This window comes from Tachysurus fulvidraco, chromosome 21 (genome assembly GCF_022655615.1).
Source record: "Tachysurus fulvidraco isolate hzauxx_2018 chromosome 21, HZAU_PFXX_2.0, whole genome shotgun sequence".
NCBI lineage: Eukaryota > Metazoa > Chordata > Actinopteri > Siluriformes > Bagridae > Tachysurus > Tachysurus fulvidraco.
Window position 1 is genome coordinate 7,257,090 of NC_062538.1, and position 18,778 is coordinate 7,275,867.

The 18,778-nt window shown below is 39.3% G+C and overlaps 3 protein-coding genes and 1 pseudogene across 3 annotated transcripts; 1 reads left to right on the forward strand and 3 right to left on the reverse strand.

The window, feature by feature from the left end:
* Positions 1–390: 390 nt before the first annotated feature.
* Positions 391–1,661, reverse strand: LOC113649749 (odorant receptor 131-2-like). The gene has a single exon (XM_027157698.2). It carries the CDS (start codon positions 1,645–1,647, stop codon positions 679–681), a length of 969 nt encoding a protein of 322 aa, XP_027013499.1. The 5' UTR covers positions 1,648–1,661; the 3' UTR covers positions 391–678.
* Positions 1,662–3,539: 1,878 nt separating this feature from the next.
* Positions 3,540–7,559, reverse strand: LOC113649743 (odorant receptor 131-2-like). Its single transcript, XM_047805929.1, has one exon. The coding sequence runs from the start codon at positions 4,513–4,515 to the stop codon at positions 3,547–3,549; it is 969 nt and encodes a 322-aa protein (XP_047661885.1). The 5' UTR covers positions 4,516–7,559; the 3' UTR covers positions 3,540–3,546.
* Positions 6,181–6,963, forward strand: LOC125139893 (annotated as a pseudogene).
* Positions 7,560–17,545: 9,986 nt separating the features above from the next.
* On the reverse strand, positions 17,546–18,514 carry LOC113649767 (odorant receptor 131-2-like). The gene has a single exon (XM_027157722.2). The coding sequence runs from the start codon at positions 18,512–18,514 to the stop codon at positions 17,546–17,548; it is 969 nt and encodes a 322-aa protein (XP_027013523.1).
* Positions 18,515–18,778: the final 264 nt, after the last annotated feature.

The window sequence follows — 18,778 nt, forward strand, 5'->3', positions numbered from 1 at the left end:
TTCTAGGAAAAGTGTATATTCAGAAAAATATTTTAAACACAAAACAAAAACTCTTTTGCATAAAACTACATGATCTCAGTCTTCATATGCACATGGCCATCTCCCAAAGAGCACAGTGTTAATAAGTAAAAGCAGGAGTGCCACAGTTACTTTCTAATAGCTTTGATGCAAATAAATGCATTTGTATGAATTAAATAAATCCCAGTAATCATTTAAGTGTATTGAGTCATTAAATCTTTCTGGAGTTGGAAGGTTTATTGTAAATTTATGTCTAGTAAACCCATATATCCTTGTATGACTTTATTTTAAATGATCACAAACATGAAAACATTTTTAAGAGGGAAATTGGCTTGAAAGCTGAACACAATACACGTGTTTCTTTAAGTTGCCATTTTCTGTATTCTCTACTAAACATTTTACACTACTATTCTATACAGTTTATTTTATTGTGTATGATCTTTTCAGCAGTACATAGTCTCAGAGTATTTGCAATAAAGTCTTCAAGCCCATGTTTGGCTTTGAAGTAAAACACACGGATAACTGTTTTCATTTAATGGAGTATTTAAATGAGGTAGTAATGTAACTGTTCATAACAATTCACACTATATTTCTGTCATAAGTTTATACAACAGTATATATGACACTAAACAGGTTTAAGAATCCGTAAGCATCTGAAATTCAGTGTACATTGACAGTAGACCTGCGTTTGCCTCTTGCACAGCAAAAGTAGTAGATAAATAAAGGTCTTACAGCATCATCCCTCAGTCCATAAATGAGTGGGCTTAAGCAGCGTGGCAAGATCAGCACAAACAAATAGTTTAGATAACGCAGATCTGCAAAGAGGCTGCTGCTGGTGCTGCTCGTTGCTGCAGCTCGCTCTATGGAGCTATAAAGAAAGGAAGTAAGGCACAGTCCCAGCTGAATGATGTGCAGCAGCACGGTCTTGTGAGTTTTTGCAGCAGAGTCTTTATTGGAGGAAATGGACCTGGCTGTGATCAAAATTCTAATGTAAGTGAAAAGGATGATCACAGACACTGACACAAAGTAAAATATGTTGAGGCCCTGTCGAAGATCTACTTGCCATTGCTTTATGAAGAGTTTTTCTCTAGTGCAAAATATTTGCGATGAAAAAACTGTAGGATCAGTCAATACTACATAAAGCAAGTCAATTATAAAGTGCATCATACTTATATTCCAAATAATTCCAATAGCAATATAAGTTCTTTTCTGAGTGGTTATTTCTGCATGTCTTAGAGGAAAGTTTATAGCCACATAACGCTCTACTGACATCACAGCCAGGATTAAAGGTGCGTTATAGAAAGTTGTGCCTGAAACAAAAACTAAAACAGTACAAGCAGCCATGACTAACTTGAGAGAGGCCAGAAATAAAACATACAACAAAGAGGAAAAAATTAGATGTATTGAGTCATTGAAAAGCATGTGGTTAAACAGAATGTAGCGTGGTGTCACTTTAAAAACAGGCTTACTCCAAAGAGTATAGACCATGATAGCATTCAAATAGATAAAGAACAGAGACATTAATATTGAAAATATGACTTTTGATATTTTGCCTTCAGTCATTGCAAGCAGGAATATTTGCTGATGTATAAGCAAATCCTTAACTATGCTATCATTAGAAACTGACATTATATGATATAATAAAATGAATAAAATATAATACACAACATTTACAGAAAGTATTAACCGTACTTATTTCTATAAAATTCACCACCACTTTCTTACAGATCAGATTTTTCAATTTTGTAAATTGTTTGCACTAATGTGGTGCAGAATCCAAAATCTTACAGTATGTGAGACTTATGTGAGTCCAGATCTGAAGAGTAATGCTAATGTGAACTTTTGTTTATAATAGGCACCATTCGAGTCCCAGGGAGAGATGATGACATATGTCTGTGTTTCAATAATAGGAGAGAGAGAGAGGGAGAGAGGGAGAGGGAGAGAGGAAGAGAGACAGAGAGAGAGAGGGGGGCATTGGTCTTCCATTTGGGCTGTCTGTTAGATGAGGTTTCGTGAAATTACCCTAATGAATAAACGTTTAGAATATTGTTAGTGATGAATATCCAAATGTTCATGTGGTGAAATACGCTAGTGCAATGTCAAGCGTATGAATAAATATTTAATCACTTCTTGTGACAAGTTCACAGCATTCAAGGGTCAGCTTTCCGAAAGCCCTAGAGAATACCTTATGTTGGCTAAATTAAAGATGTTACACTGTAGAGAAAGGTAAAATCAGTCTTGGTGTCAAGGATTCACTGCAGCTTTCCAGGCCCTTTCAATGACAAAAAACAAATCTATTTCAGAAACTGCAGATCTCTTGAGATTTTTACACACAACAGCCTGTAGAGTTTTCAAACTTTTTCACTTGACCAATTTCCCAACAACAAATAATGTCTAAAACACAGTGGCGAAAGTGATCAGTAAAAGTAAAGATATTTCAGAATAGGAGTAGTTGCAGATTTAAATATGTATAAATAGAAAAAGTTCCAATAAAGTTCAAGCAAATGAACTAAGTCATTATTGCCTTCTGAAGAAAACTCTACATTGTCTATAAGAACAAAAATCTGTAATAAATGTATATTCGGTACATAAATTCTGTCTTTTCTCTTTCACTTATTATAGAGAAAAATACTATATACATACATTGAATTAGGGTTGTGATTAAAACATGCAAAAAGTCAGGGTGATAAATACTTTGACAAACATACTTCATTTTTTAGCTGACTACCACTACAGTATTGTGGTTGAAATTAAATAGTGAATATGAGCAAACACTAAGGACATTAAGCTTTAGTTTATTAATACAGAAGACATTACAGAACTTTTTATTTTGATCCAGTTTCAATATTTAACACAATGCTAAAATCTATTAGTAAAGTCACATATATCAGAATACAATAGTTAACTCTATAGAAGTCTTTATTATCACCACATATACATTACAGCACAGTGGAATTCTTTTCATCACATACCCCAACTGAGGATATTGGGGTCAGAGTGCAGGGGCAACTACGATACAGCGCCCCAGGAGCAGAGAGGGTTGAGGGCCTTGTTCGTGGCAGTTTGGCTGTGATGGGCCTTGAACCCCGATCAACAACCCAGAGCCTTAACCAGTTGAGCCACCACTGCCCCAGCCTATTAAATAATGATCAATTAAGTGTACTTAAGCAATTAATTATTTTTAAAGTAAAAAGGTTTCTTTTAAATTATTATCCAGAAAGCTCATATGTTGCTTGTATGACTTATTTTAAATAAACATAAACTTAAAAGGGTTTTCAAGATAGGAAAACTGGATATAAGCCCTAACTGAGTTAAAGTCCAATCTACCCTTTTCAAACCTTTATCAACTTTAATGAAATAGTTTAAACATCAGACTAAATGAATTGGCATTGTGAGAACACAGCCTCATGCAGAAAATCAGTGTTTTTCTTTAAGTGAAACACATAGAGCAGTGATGAATCACTAGTGATTTATTTACAATAGTGGACAGGTTTAAATATTACTAAGCATTTGAAAAATGGCTTTAATTCATTGTACATAGACAGTAGACCTGCTTTTGCCTGTGGCACAGCGAAAGTAGTAGATGAATAAGGGTCTTACACAATCGTCTCTAAGTCCATAGATGAGTGGGCTTAAGCATCGTGGCAAGATCAGCACAAACAAATAGTTTAGATAACGCAGGTCCATAAAGAGGCTGGTGCTGGTGCTGCTCGTTGCTGCAGCTCGCTCTATAATGCTGTAGAGAAAAGAGGTGAGGCACAGGCCCAGCTGAATGATGTGCAGCAGCACGGTCTTGTGAGCTTTTGCAGCAGACTCTTTATTGGAGGTGATGGATCTGGCTGTGATCAAAATTCTAATATAAGTGAAAAGGATGATTACAGACACTGACACAAAGTAGAACATATTAACCCCCTGATAAGCATCTAGTTGCCATTGCTTTATGAAGAGCCCTTCTCTTGTGCAAAATATTTGTGATGAAAAAAATGTAGGATCAGTCAACAATACATAAAACAAGTCAATTATAAATTGTATCATACTCGTACACCAAATAATTCCAATAGCAATATAAGTTTTTTTCTGAGAGGCTATTTCAGCATGTCTTAGAGGAAATGTTATAGCCACATAACTCTCTACTGACATCACAGCCAGGTTTAAAGGTGCATTAAGGAAAGTTGTGCTAGTAACAAAAATTACAAAAGCACAAGCAGCCACGACTAACTTAAGATAGGCGAGACTTAAAATATACAACAAAGACGTAACAAAGAGCTGAATCAAGTCATTAAAAAGCATGTGGTTAAACAGAATGTAGCGTGGTGTCTCTTTAAAAACAGACTTACTCCAAAGAGTGTAGACCATGATAGCATTCAAATAGATAAAGAACAGAGACATTAAAATTGCAAAAGAGACTTTTGATACTAATCCTTCAGACAGAACAGGCTGGAACATTTGCTGATGTATAATGATGTATATAACTATGCTATCATTAGAAACTGACATATTATGCTACAAAAAGTGAACAAAAAATATTTACAGATATCACTTAATACAATAAAGGATGATCTCTAAAAAAGCACAACCACTTCTTCACAGATCAGATTAGAGATTCAATAACAAAGAGAAGATAAATTGCATGCTTGCACTAATCTGTTTTGTCTGGTATAAAACCCCACATTGATATGGGACTCCAGCTACAAAGAATAAAACTGACCCTGAGATGACATTTATAATAAGCACCAGAGAGAGATGATGGCACGTGTCTGAGCGTAAATAATAGACCTCATGAGTTTAAACATTCCTGTGATGTCATTCGGTTTCCTTTTGTGATTATTTATGTAATGCATGTAGACAACTTACATTATGTACAAAGCAGTTTATTACTGTGATGTCAAACCGCTTTTACACACAACACAGTATAGCAGTCAATATCTGTAATATCAATATCTTTGTGATTTTTAAAAAAATTTTCTTTTTTTACATTCAGTATGAGATGTCTTGATCTATGAGTCAAGCAAACAATTCATTCAGCCTGTGCAAACATAATAAGGAAGCAATACTGACATGGCTGATAACCGCTAATCAACATTTTGATACTATGATAGAAATATCTAGAATTGACACCAGATTAATATAGTGCACTGCATGCATGAATAAAACACTATTTTTTAAATGAAAACGAAGATCTGCATCAAGTTTGCTTTTGCCAACGATTACTGCAGCACACTCAATAATGCTAAAAAGAAAATAGATGAGAGACAGGCCCTGCTGAATGTGAAAGTGCAGTGGCACAGGGTTGTGGACCTTTGTTGAGTCTTTAATGAAGGAAATGGACCTGGCTGTGATAAAAATTCTTATATAAGAGAAAAGTATGATATTTATGGAGAAGGATGATAGATATTGACACAAAATAAAATATATAAAACATCTATAGAGCCTTGCAAAATGAATTCAGCTCAGGGAGTTCAGGGAATATATTCATACCCACTGAACTTTTGACATGTTACAACCACAAACAAAAATGTATTTTATTAGGATTTTATGTGATAGACCAACACAAAGTGGCATAGAATTGTGAAATGGAAGGGAAATGATAAATGGTGTCCAAATTTCTTTTACAAATAAATATCTGAAAAGTGTGGCATGAATTTGTATTCAGCCCCACTGAGTCCATACTTTGTAGAATCAGCTTTTGCTGCAATTACAGCGGCAAGACTTTTGGGGTATGTCTCTACCAACTTTGCACATCTAGAGTGAAATTTTTGCCCATTCTTCTTTGAAAAATAGCTCAAGCTCAGTCAGATTGGATGGTGAGCGTCTGTGAACAGCAATTTTCAAGTCGCGCCACAGATTCTGCATTGGATTTAGGTCTGGACTTTGACTGGGTCATTCTAACACATAAATATGCTTTGATCTAAACTACACCATTGTAACTCTGGCTGTATGTTTAGGGTCATTGTCTTGCTGGAAGCTGAACCTCCAACCCAGTCTCTAGTCTTTTGCAGACTAACAGGTTTTCATCTAAGATTGCCCTGTATTTGGCTCCATCCATCTTCCCATCAACTCTGACCAGCTTCCCTGTCCCTGCTGAAGAAAAGCATCCCCACAACATGATGCTGCCACCACCATGTTTTACAGTGGGGATGGTGTGTTCAGGGTGATGTGCAGTGTTAGGTTTCTGCCACACACAACGTTTCGAATTTTGGCCAAAAAGTTACATTTTGGTCTCATCTGCAATGTCAAATAAAGATATCTATAAATATATCACACCATGGTCTACACTCTTTGGAGTAAGCCTGTTTTTAAAGTGACACCACGCTACATTCTGTTAAATCACATGCTTTTCAATGACACAATACATCTCATTTTTTCCTCTTGTTGTATGTTTTAATTCTGGCCTCTCTCAAGTTAGTCATGGCTGCTTGTATTGTTTTAGTTTTTATTTTGTTTTACTTTCTAATTGGCTTACTTTATGTAGTATTGACTGATCCTAAATTTTTTTCATCACAAATATTTTTCACAAGAGAAAGGCTCTTCATAAAGCAATGGCAAGTAGATGCTTATCAGGGGGTTAATATGTTCTACTTTGTGTCAGTGTTTGTGATCACCCTTTTCACTTATATTAGAATTTTGATCACAGCCATGTCCATCACCTCCAATAAAGCCTGTGCTGTAAAAGCTCACAAGACCGTGCTGCTGCACATCATTCAGCTGGGCCTGTGCCTTACTTCTTTTCTTTTTAGCATTATAGATCGAGTTACAGCAACGAGCAGCACCAGCACCAGCCTCTATGTAGATCTGCGTTATCTAAACTATTTGTTTGTGCTGATCTTGCCACGCTGCTTAAGCCCACTCATCTATGGACTGAGGGATGATTCTGTAAGACCTTTATTTATCTACTATTTTTGCTGTGCAAGAGGCAAACGCAGGTCTAATGTCAATGTACACTGAATTTAGACCTTTATTTCAGATGCTTAGGGATTCATAAATGTGTTTAGTGTCATAGGCACAGTATATTTAAGATTTAGCTACATGTTTTCTATGATGTTCAAGTCATGGGATTGATGAAAAACATGACAAAAGCTTGAGTTTGTGATTCTTGAGCAATGCTGGATAGAGTTAACTATTGCATTATTATGTATGTGACTTTACTAATAGAATTTAGCACTGTGTTAAATATTAAAATTGGATCAATATAAAAAGTTATGTAATTTCTTCTCTATTAACAAACTAAAGCTTATTATCCTCGGTATTTACCACCCTGACTTTTTGTCTGTTTTAATCAGAACCCCAATTCAATATATGTATATAGTTTTCTTAATGGCCTTTGTCAAAAAGCAACATGGGTTTGTCCATAATGAGTGAACCAGAAGTGACAGCAGCAAGAAAATATGTCCAAGATACATTAAAAAAAAACTGATAGAACCAGAATCGAAATGCTCTCATGGGTGATACAAGACAATGCAATGAGTGGTTACTTATCCACAACTTTAAACTATAGAGTCAAACAGTTGTGTGTGGAAATAGTAAGAGTATCAGGGTCATTCAGTAAGAGTATCAGGGTCATTTCTGATATTCAGTTTTATCTTTACATTTATGTGGCCGGGGATTTAAATTCACCACCAGGAACACATTGAGGGGTTTTACTTTACTGTTTATTCATTTACTGTTTTCTAGAAAATGAGTCACTATCAAAAGCAACCTAGAAACTTAATTAAGAAGAAATTTTACAAAAAGATCTGTGAAAGCGAAACAAAATTTATATAAACAAAATGAGCACTTTCACCAAGCTGAAAACACAAATTTAAACCTCTGTAGCTCTACGATGTAATATTCAAATGCAAAAGAATAGGAAAATTACTAAAATCTTAGTGCAAAAACAAATAGTAAATAAAACAATTTCAAGTAATGCAACAATACCAAAATGTTACAACACAATAAGGCAGTGGGAATACTGTAAAAAAAAAAAAAAAAAAAAAAAGAACAAAATGACATGAGTACATTTTTATATTACCCACTTACACCATTTGAGTGAAATAAGAGAAAATAACACTCACATCACGATGAGCTCCAACATAAAACCCGATACACTTTACACAGGATAAAATCTCCAATATATGTTGTTCACTGCGTAAAGAATCACATTAAATACACATCACATGAAAAGCACAACAACATTTGAAGAATAAAGTGTACAACCTTTTCTTAATGTTAAATGAAACGGGCTAAACTGCATGGTATGACGTCATATCGGCATGGACATTATACACGACATATCGTTTCAAATACGACAGTTCTGCAAATTAACAAAATATACATCCAAAATGGGTATTTAAATAAAATAATCACAGATCAGTGTATTTACCCATGGATGACCACAATTTCCAGAGAATACGCATCGATTGCACTGCTTGCAGCCTTGCACTGCTCGCAATCTCAACGGGATATTTCAGAGTCAGAGCGCATGCGCACTGTCTCATAAGCGACACACACAGTGCCACCCACTGACCATTCCAGGAACATACATGTAACTACTGTTTATCTTAACTTAATACACTGAAAATAATGAGAAGAATAAAATAGCAAAATTTAACATGCAAGGAAAGAAACAAATTTTAAGGTAATTTACCACCCGGTTACATTCTCCCCTGCAATAAGTCAGCGTCCTCGATGACCCATTCAATCACAAATTTCGGCATTCATGGCACCTTGTAATGCCTTCTCAAACAACGCAGTGCCAATACTGGTCAACACTTGAGACACCATATCTGTGCTGACACTTACTGCATGACAAGCAGACCTGGGTGCATGAAAAGGATTTGTATGAACACCCGCCGTTGACCGTTTGCTTCTGCGCACAGCTGGCACTGGTATTTCTCTAAAATCAGAGTTACGCATGTCACCAGTCTCTAGCTCCTGCAACTGGCCATGTTCACCTGTAGCCCTCTGGAACACATCATCACATTCTGCAGAGTCTCTACCAGTATCCGTTAATTCTTGTACTCGGATACCTTCAGAGCTGTCACCTCCCAACTCTGAAGTAACTGGTGTCTCTGAAACCATTGGACTGTTTGCGCCCACTCTCACCGAGGGTTGCACAACCTCCCCTACCACCACAAAATCTGGCTCAGACATCCCATTCTGATCCATGATGACAGGCTTTATATTTGACCGAGATTTTTCCTTACTCCTAGGCCTAGGAGTGGGCACGGCACCTGGACGCAACTCCGACCTGTGAACCCCCTTCGACGGCCCTCCCTCTAAAGGTTCCACAGTGTAAGTTGTGCCTACTATATCCACAACTTGGTACACAGTCGGGCTCCAGGCATCTTGAATATTGTTCCTGCCTGGAGGCCGCTGGCGCAGATATACCAACTCGCCCACACTGACCTGGGGACAAAAAGTCTTTTCATTCAGACGTGTTACTCCCTCTAGAGCTTTCTCTTCTGAATACTCCCTAGCCTTCTCATGGGCATATCTCAGCCCGTCTTGATGTACAGACAACCAGTCTTGTTTCCACTCAGAGACGTCCTCCCCACCTAACAATGCATCAACGGGCAGATGTGGTTGTACCCCAAAAAGAAGATAATAAGGGGAAAACCCTGTAGTAGCATGCGAAGTCACATTGTATGCATGGACTAACTCCGGCAAGTACTCAGGCCAATGCCGCTTACGTTCTGGCAGTAATGTACGTAACAGGTTGTGCAGTGTTCGGTTGTACCGTTCACACTGGGCATTTCCGTGTGGCCTATACGGGGTCGTACGGGTCTTTTTCACCCCATAGAGTCTGCACAGCTCGGCGATTACCTCACTTTCAAGTTTCGACCTTGATCGGAGTGCAACCTCTCTGGGAAGCCGTATTTCATAAACCACTCCTTTAACAAGACCTTTGCTGTAGTATCGGCCTTTTGACCTTTTGTGGGAAACGCCTGTGTAAACTTTGTGAAAACAACGGTAACAACCAAAACATTTTCACGCCCGTCAGAAGCAGGCTCTAAGACTGTGAAGTCCACCGCAATCACTTCCAGAGGTCTGGAAGCCAAAAACGCTCTCACAGGGGCACAAGGGCTGAGGCATCTTTGTGAGGATGCACCGCTGACACTTCTTTACCCATTCCTCCACGTCCTCATACATACCGGACCAAAAACACCTCTGCTTCAACAACCCCAATGTCCGTTCAATGCCCTGGTGCCCCAGATCGTCGTGCACACTTCGCAGAACTTGTTCCTTTAAACACCCCGGCAATAAGAGTTGCCAACAGCTCTCCTCAGAAGGGACACCTACCACACGATATAGCAACCCATTTCGTTCTTTTATGAGGCTCCACTGCTTCAGAAGGCATTTCACAGACCTGGATAGAGACTGTCTTTCCAGGTGAGCTGGTTTCTTTTTCTTATCCCAGAACCCTCCAAACACCTGCAGAACAGGATCACTTTTCTGAAACTCAACCACCTGTTCCCTGGTGTATCCGTGAAGCGTATGAGTGTTACCTTGGAGAGTAGTGATAGCATCTTCCCCAGCCTCCAACGCACGAATTTGCCTCAACCTGCTGCACTCGACACCCTTCAATGCAAGTTCAGGTTCCAAGATGATACCTCGCCTTATTACACCACAAATCGCTATGCACTCATCCCAGTCTGCGTCTGGATCAGGTCCAGGCTCCCCTGCAAACTCCTGCCTAGACAGAGCATCAGCTGCAGCGTTACACTTGCCCGGTCTGTACTTCACCTCGAAGTTGAATACCGACAGCTGTGCTACCCATCTCTGTTCGATCGCTCCTAACTTGGCAGTTTGCAAGTGGCAGAGCGGATTATTATCCGTGATCACCTCGAACCAAGACCCAAGTAAATAGCCGCGAAATTTCTCGACTACAGCCCACTTAAGAGCCAGTAGCTCGAGCTTCATGCTACTGTAATTACGATCATTTCACTCTGCATTTCGCAACCTACAGCTGGCGTACGCAATGACCCTCTTCACGTCACCCTGTTTCTGGCACAGGACGGCTCCTAAACCATTCTGGCTTGCATCGGTTTCGAGAATGAAAGGACAAGTGAAGTCTGCAAAACCAAGCACAGGTGCTGTCGTCAGCTTCCTCTTCAACTGATTGAATGCATGGTCACATTCAGCAGACCACAGAGTGCTAAAGCGACGACCACTTCTTACACACCTGCCTTCACTCAAGCAAGCATTTACTAGGTCATGTAAGGGGCCAGCTATCTTAGAAAAACCCTCGATGAACTTTCTATAACAGCTGCAAAACCCTAAAAATGACCTCAACTCCTTGACTGTTTCTGGGGTCTTCCAATTACTGACTGCAGCAACCTTGTCTGGGTCAGGAGAAATCCCTTGTGCTGACACCTGGTGGCCAAGGAAACGCACAGAGTCTTGGAGAAACTGGCACTTGCCCAATTTGACCTTTAAACCAGTCTCAGCCAACCGTTTTAGCACCATCTAACCTTTCTAGGTGTTCCCCAAACGTCTGTGAAAACAGCAAGATGTCATCTAGGTATACTATTAACACCTGGAAGATCAAGTCGCTCATGACAGCCTGCATCAGCCTCTGAAAGGTTGACGGTCCATTACAGACCCCAAACGGCATCCTCCGGTACTCAAATAAACCAAAAGGCGTGGTGAACGCCGTTTTGGCCCTATCCCTGACATTCACCGCGATCTGATGATACCCAGAGGCCAAGTCCACAGTCGAGAAAAACTTCGCTCCCCTGAGTGCATCAAAGCTCTCGTCAATTCTGGGTAGCGAAAACGCGTCACACCTCGTCTTATCATTGAGCTTGCGATAATCTACGCACAATGGTAGCGACCCATCAGTTTTTCGCACCAGTACCACAGGCGAGGCATAAGCACTCACACTCTCTTGAATGACACCCTTCTTCAGTAACTTAGTTATGTGCTCTCTAACCTCTCGGTACTGATTTGGGGGAATTCGTCGGTACGGCTGATTCACTGGTATATCATCAGTCAGATGTATCTCGTGCTGAACCTTATCTGTATAACCCAAATCATCATCCTCCAGGGCAAACACACTTGAATACTTGTCTAGCAGAGCTTTTAACTGTACCAGCTGCTCAGCAGTGCCTCCCATGCTGACATAATCCAAGACTGACTGAGCCTAAGGTTCAGACACAGGACCTCCACCCATAGTGACTTGTTCTACGTCTGCAGAGATTCGCTGAAACCTTACTTCGCAGGACGAACCCTCACTGTTACCACCTACCGGGGACAGCAAACCCAAATGGCACATGGGCAGGAGTCTTACCCACGACCCGAGCAGATGAAACTCGCTCAACTAACTCCACTGAATGTGCCTGCTGGAAGACTGCCCTCCAGTCAGAATCCAGCCTACCACCCAACGTGGTGTCAAATTCAGCGTGAACGATCTGTCGGCACTTACTGATAATGTTCATTCCGATAAGCACAGCCACAGACGTTGGGCTAGGAGCTTCTTTCACAATCAAGAACCCACACTCGGGCAGAGTCATCCCCATAACCTCCACGTCCAGCTCCATGTAACCCAAATAAGGAATATCTAAACCGTTGGCTGCTGTGATCTTCAGCCAGCTAGAAGTAGACAACACGTCACTCTCATCCCCAAACTGGTGCTCTCGGAAAAATTCCTCAGTAATAGTACTGACCTGACTACCAGTGTCAAGCAAACATGACACTGGAAGAGACTTGATTTTCAGTTCTACCATGGGGCAAGTTCCAACTGCACGTTCCAAGAAACGGTCTCAACTAGTTCCCTCAGGCAGTAAACCAGAAACTTCCCCTTGTGCAGCCTGACTCATTGCAACAGAAGGACGTGGTTTTTCTTGACCTTCAGTGGTCTGGGTAGCACTTTTAGGTCTCCCACCCCGTCTCACAGTGCACCGTCTAGTGATATGCCCAACCCCATTGCACATGAAACAGATAGGTTCTCCCTTTTCTGTAAACCTGGGCGGAGAATTTGATGAAGGCGCGACATTCTGCAGAACCGACACTGACCGCTGCACAGTCAATTCTTTGACCACCTTAGTGAGCTCTGAAATAGTCTGCTCTTGCTCACTTATTCGCTTGTCCTGTCGGGAAATTACCTGCAAAATATCATTCAACACCGAAGAGTTTTGATTCTCAGACCTGACAGAAGTACCTTCAGGTTCCCCTAACACTTCTGAATGGACCGGTCGACTATTTGCTACTCTGGTTGGCCTGCTCTCTTCCATGGACCAAAGAATAGCCTCATTACGAATCTCAAGCAGGGTCAAATGGGGCTTTTCCCTGGTTATTTTACGCAGCTCTCGCCTCAATGCGGCATCTCTTACACACTCCACAAACTGATCACGCAAAATCCCCTGCTTGTTAGCCAAACCATCTGGGGACTGTTTCACAATGGAACTTTACAGGCGAGAGAGAGCATGAGAGTAGTTTCGGAGATCTTCCCCCTCCAATTGATTGCGATTGTAAAACATTTGCAACAACTGAGTCCCACTACGCCGTTCCCCAAACGCATCCCGCAAGAAAGTAAATAAATCACTGGCCTGTCTGGACTGATTTCCCACACATAAACGCACCTCTTCCAGTGCAGGCCCCCGCAAAAGTGAGATGATAAAGTCCAGCTGTTCTTCTTGTGTTTGGTCTCTGGCCCGTAGAACCCTTTCCACCTCCTCAATAAACTCCTCTACAGACCTTCCATCTTTGTTATACTGCCCGCTAAAAGGTTGAACCTAGCGTTCACAGGGAACATAAAGGTAAGAGCGGATTGTATTACCCCCAGCAGCAGCCCTATTGGCCAGAGTGTCATTCCGCCAATCATTTAAATCTTGAATTTGACCCTTTATTTGCTCTATGACATCATTCCCCACAACTCCAACATCCGGGACTTGTACGCTCTCTTCAGGCCGTTCGTCAGAGTCAGACATTTTCTACAGAAGTAGGTCAAAAAGCATTAACTCAGAATTAACTCAACTCAGTTGAAGATTAATGTCCTTGGTGCGAAACTCGTAACGCTTTTTTTTTTTTAGTACCGTAGACACACCCTCACACTAATGCACAGTTCCTGAGATGCAGCCATGAGATCCTGGAAGACCACGCGTTGACAGCAGGAAACGCATCAGTCTGGACCGATCTTCTTAGCAGCCGTCATGCCTGGCACACTGGAAACCCAATCGGTCACACGCTGACCACCTCATCCGTGATCCTCCGCACTCTGGAAGTCCTCCGGCTCTGTAAAATATTCACCACTGCCGTACTGTCTAACTAAACCGCTCTAAAACAACTCGTCAGATTGAATAAACAACCCCACTCCTGGTACCAAAAATGTGGCCGGGGATTTAAATTCACATTGAGGGGTTTTACTTTACTGTTTATTCATTTACTGTTTTCTAGAAAATGAGTCACTATCAAAAGCAACCTAGAAACTTAATTAAGAAGAAATTTTACAAAAAGATCTGTGAAAGCGAAACAAAATTTATATAAACAAAATGAGCACTTTCACCAAGCTGAAAACACAAATTTAAACCTCTGTAGCTCTACGATGTTATATTCAAATGCAAAAGAATAGGAAAATTACTAAAATCTTAGTGCAAAAACAAATAGTAAATAAAACAATTTCAAGTAATGCAACAATACCAAAATGTTACAACACAATACGGCAGTGGGAATACTGTACAAAAAGAACAAAATGACATGAGTACATTTTTATATTACCCACTTACACCATTTGAGTGAAATAAGAGAAAATAACACTCACATCACGATGAGCTCCAACATAAAACCCGATACACTTTACACAGGATAAAATCTCCAATATATGTTGTTCACTGCGAAAGAATCACATTAAATACACATCACATGAAAAGCACAACAACATTTGAAGAATAAAGTGTACAACCTTTTCTTAATGTTAAATGAAACGGGCTAAACCGCATGGTATGACGTCGTATCGTTTCAAATACGACAGTTCTGCAAATTAACAAAATATACATCCAAAATGGGTATTTAAATAAAATAATCACAGATCAGTGTATTTACCCATGGATGACCACAATTTCCAGAGAATACGCATCGATTGCACTGCTTGCAGCCTTGCACTGCTCGCAATCTCAACGGGATATTTCAGAGTCAGAGCGCATGCGCACTGTCTCATAAGCGACACACACAGTGCCACCCACTGACCATTCCAGGAACATACATGTAACTACTGTTTATCTTAACTTAATACACTGAAAATAATGAGAATAATAAAATAGCAAAATTTAACATGCAAGGAAAGAAACAAATTTTAAGGTAATTTACCACCCGGTTACATTTATAATATTTAAGATAAGTTGTACATGTTATTCACTCAGGCAATAGGAGTTTGGGAGTCATTGCATGATCTGATCTACCAGTCAATGAATTTTTCAAAATTGAAATTTAAATACATAGTGCTAGTCATGCATGGGCAGTATGAGTTCATCTGACAGCACTGATACACCACACAGTGTGCTGGACTGATGGCCTAAGACCGGGCTATTCAATTGGCAGCCCACAAGGTTATTTGTTCTGACCTTTCAAGTATCCTTGTGTGAAAAACACATCTCTATGATAAATTTAGTTTAGTTGGAGAACAAACTCTATAGTTATAAAGTGACAGACGTCTGTATAATTCAGCACGAGCCGCAGTGGCAGCACAGAGCAGGGGTCATGTGTGAGAGAGAGAGTGAGCGAGAGCGCAATGGTCTTCCATTTGGGCTGTCTGTTAGATGAGGTTTCATGAAATTACCCTAATGAATAACCGTTTAGAATATTGCTGAGCCACATGTTCAGTGCACTACTTAGTGATGGATATCCAAATGATCATGTGGTGAAATACGCTTGTGCAATTTATGTCAATTAAAGATATCGATAAATATTTAATCACTTCTTGTGAAAAGTTCACAGCATTTAAGGGTCAGCACATCAGTGCATTGTAAGACACCCAATAGACCTTTTTCTACATTCAAATGGGTAAATTAGAGAGCCATATCACACTCATTTAGAATTTAACTGAGACTTAAGTGCAGGTAATAAAAAAATTGACAATATGGAAAAAACATTTAACTTGCCTAATGTCACTTGACCCTTGCTCTGTGCAGCCACTGTGGCTCGTGCTGAATTGAACAGACACGCGTCACTTTATAACTATAGGGTCATAGGCCTATCATAGGCTGTGTGGTGTATCAGTCCTGTCAGATGAACTCATACTGCACCTTGCAAGCATCATTGGTGTTGAGAGCAGGAGAGCATTTCGATTCTGGTTCTTTTCAGTGTTTTTTTAATGTATCTTGGACATTTTTTCTTGCTGCTATCACTTCTGGTTCACTCATTATGTAGAAACCTATGTTGCTTTTTTACAAAGGCCATTAAAAAAAACTATATACATATTGAATTGGGGTTCTGATTAAAACAGACAAAAAGCCATTTTGGTAAATACTGAGTATAATAACCTTTAGTTTGTTAATACAGAAAAATTACAGAACTTTTTTATATTGATCCAATTTCAGTATTTAATCCTGGCTTGATGCCCGATCCCCGAGGTAATTCGGATAAGCGGTAGAAAATGAATGAATGAATTTCAGTATTTAACACAGTGCTAAATTCTATTAGTAAAGTCACATACATCAGAATACAATAGTTAACTCTATCCAGCATTGCTCAAGAATCACAAGCTCAAGCTTTTGTCATGATCCTCATCAATCCCATGAATTGACCATCATAGAAAACATGTAGCTAAATCTTAAACATGTTGTGCCTGCAAGACTGCTCTTGATCAGAAATATAAGCATTTTTCTAGGAAAAGTGTACAGTATATATGAACACAATGCCTCTGTCTTTCTCTTCTCTTCAGAAAAATATTTTAAATACAAAACAAAAAATCTTTTGCATAAAACTACATGATCTCAGTCTTCATATGCACATGACCATCTCCCAATGATCACAGTGTTAATAAGCAAAAGCAGGAGTGCCACAGTTAACACTTTCTAATAGCTTTCACTCATATTTGATGCCAAATAAATGTATTTGTGTAAATAAAATAAATCCCAGTAATCATCATTTAAGTGTATTGAGTCATTAAATCGTTCTGGAGTTGGAAGGTTTATTGTAAATGTATATCTAGTAAACTCATATATCCTTGTATGACTTTGTTTTAAATAAGGACAAACTTGAAAACATTTTTAAGAGGAAAATTGGCTATAAGAGCTGAACACAATATCTATACATGAAACACTGCTATTCTACAGTTTAATTTACTGTGTATGATCTTTTCAGCAGTACATAGTAGATAGTATACAGTACATAGTATAGAGTATTTGCAACAAGGTCTTCCAGGCCTTGTTTGGCTTTGAAGTGAAACACACGTATAACTGTTTTCAGTTGTATTTAACAGAGTATTTAAATGGGGTAGTAATGTTACTGTTCATAACAATCACACTATATTTTTGTCATGGGTTTCTATAACAGTATGTATGACACTAAACATGTTTAAGAATCCCTAAGCATCTGAAATAATGGTCTAAATTCAGTGTACATTGACAGCAGACCTGCGTTTGCCTGTGGCACAGCGAAAGTAGTAGATGAATAAGGGTCTTATAGAATCGTCTCTAAGTCCATAGATGAGTGGGCTTAAGCAGCGAGGCAAGATCAGCACAAACAAATAGTTTAGATAACGCAGGTCCATAAAGAGGCTGGTGCTGGTGCTGCTCATTGCTGCAGCTCGCTCTATAATGCTAAAAAGAAAAGAGGTGAGGCACAGGCCCAGCTGAATGATGTGCAGCAGCACGGTCTTGTGAGCTTTTGCAGCAGAGTCTTTATTGGAGGTGATGGATCTGGCTGTGATCAAAATTCTAATATAAGTGAAAAGGATGATCACAGACACTGACACAAAGTAGAACATATTAACCCCCTGATAAGCATCTACTTGCCATTGCTTTATGAAGAGCCTTTCTCTTGTGCAAAATATTTGTGATGAAAAAAATGTAGGATCAGTCAATAATACATAAAGCAAGTCAATTATAAATTGTATCATACTCAAACACCAAATAATTCCAATGGCAATATAAGTTCTTTTCTGAGTGGCTATTTCAGCATGTCTTAGAGGAAATGTTATAGCCACATAACGCTCTACTGACATCACAGCCAGGTTTAAAGGTGCATTACGGAAAGTTGTGCTAGAAACAAAAACTAAAAAAGCACAAGCAGCCATGACTAACTTGAGATAGGCGAGACTTAAAATAAACAACAAAGAAGAAACAAAGAGCTGAATCGAGTCATTGAAAAGCATGTGGTTAAACAGAATGTAGCGTGGTGTCTCTTTAAAAACAGACTTACTCCAAAGAGTGTAGACCATGATAGCATTCAAATAGATAAAGAACAGAGACATTAAAATTGCAAAAGAGACTTTTGATACTAATCCTTCAGTCAGAACATGCTGGAACACTTGCTGATGTATAAGCAAAACTTCAACTATGCTATCATTAGAAACTGACATATTATGTTACAAAAAGCAACCATAAAATATTTACAGATATCACTTAATACAATAAAGGATGATCTCTAAAAAAAGCACAACCACTTCCTCACAGATCAGATTAGAGATTCAGTAACAAAGAGAAGACAAATTGCATGCTTGCACTAATCTGTTATATCTGGTATAAAACCCCACATTGATATGGGACTCCAGCTACAAAGAATAAAACTGACCCTGAGATGACATTTATAATAAGCACCATCAGAGAGATGATGAGACGTGTCT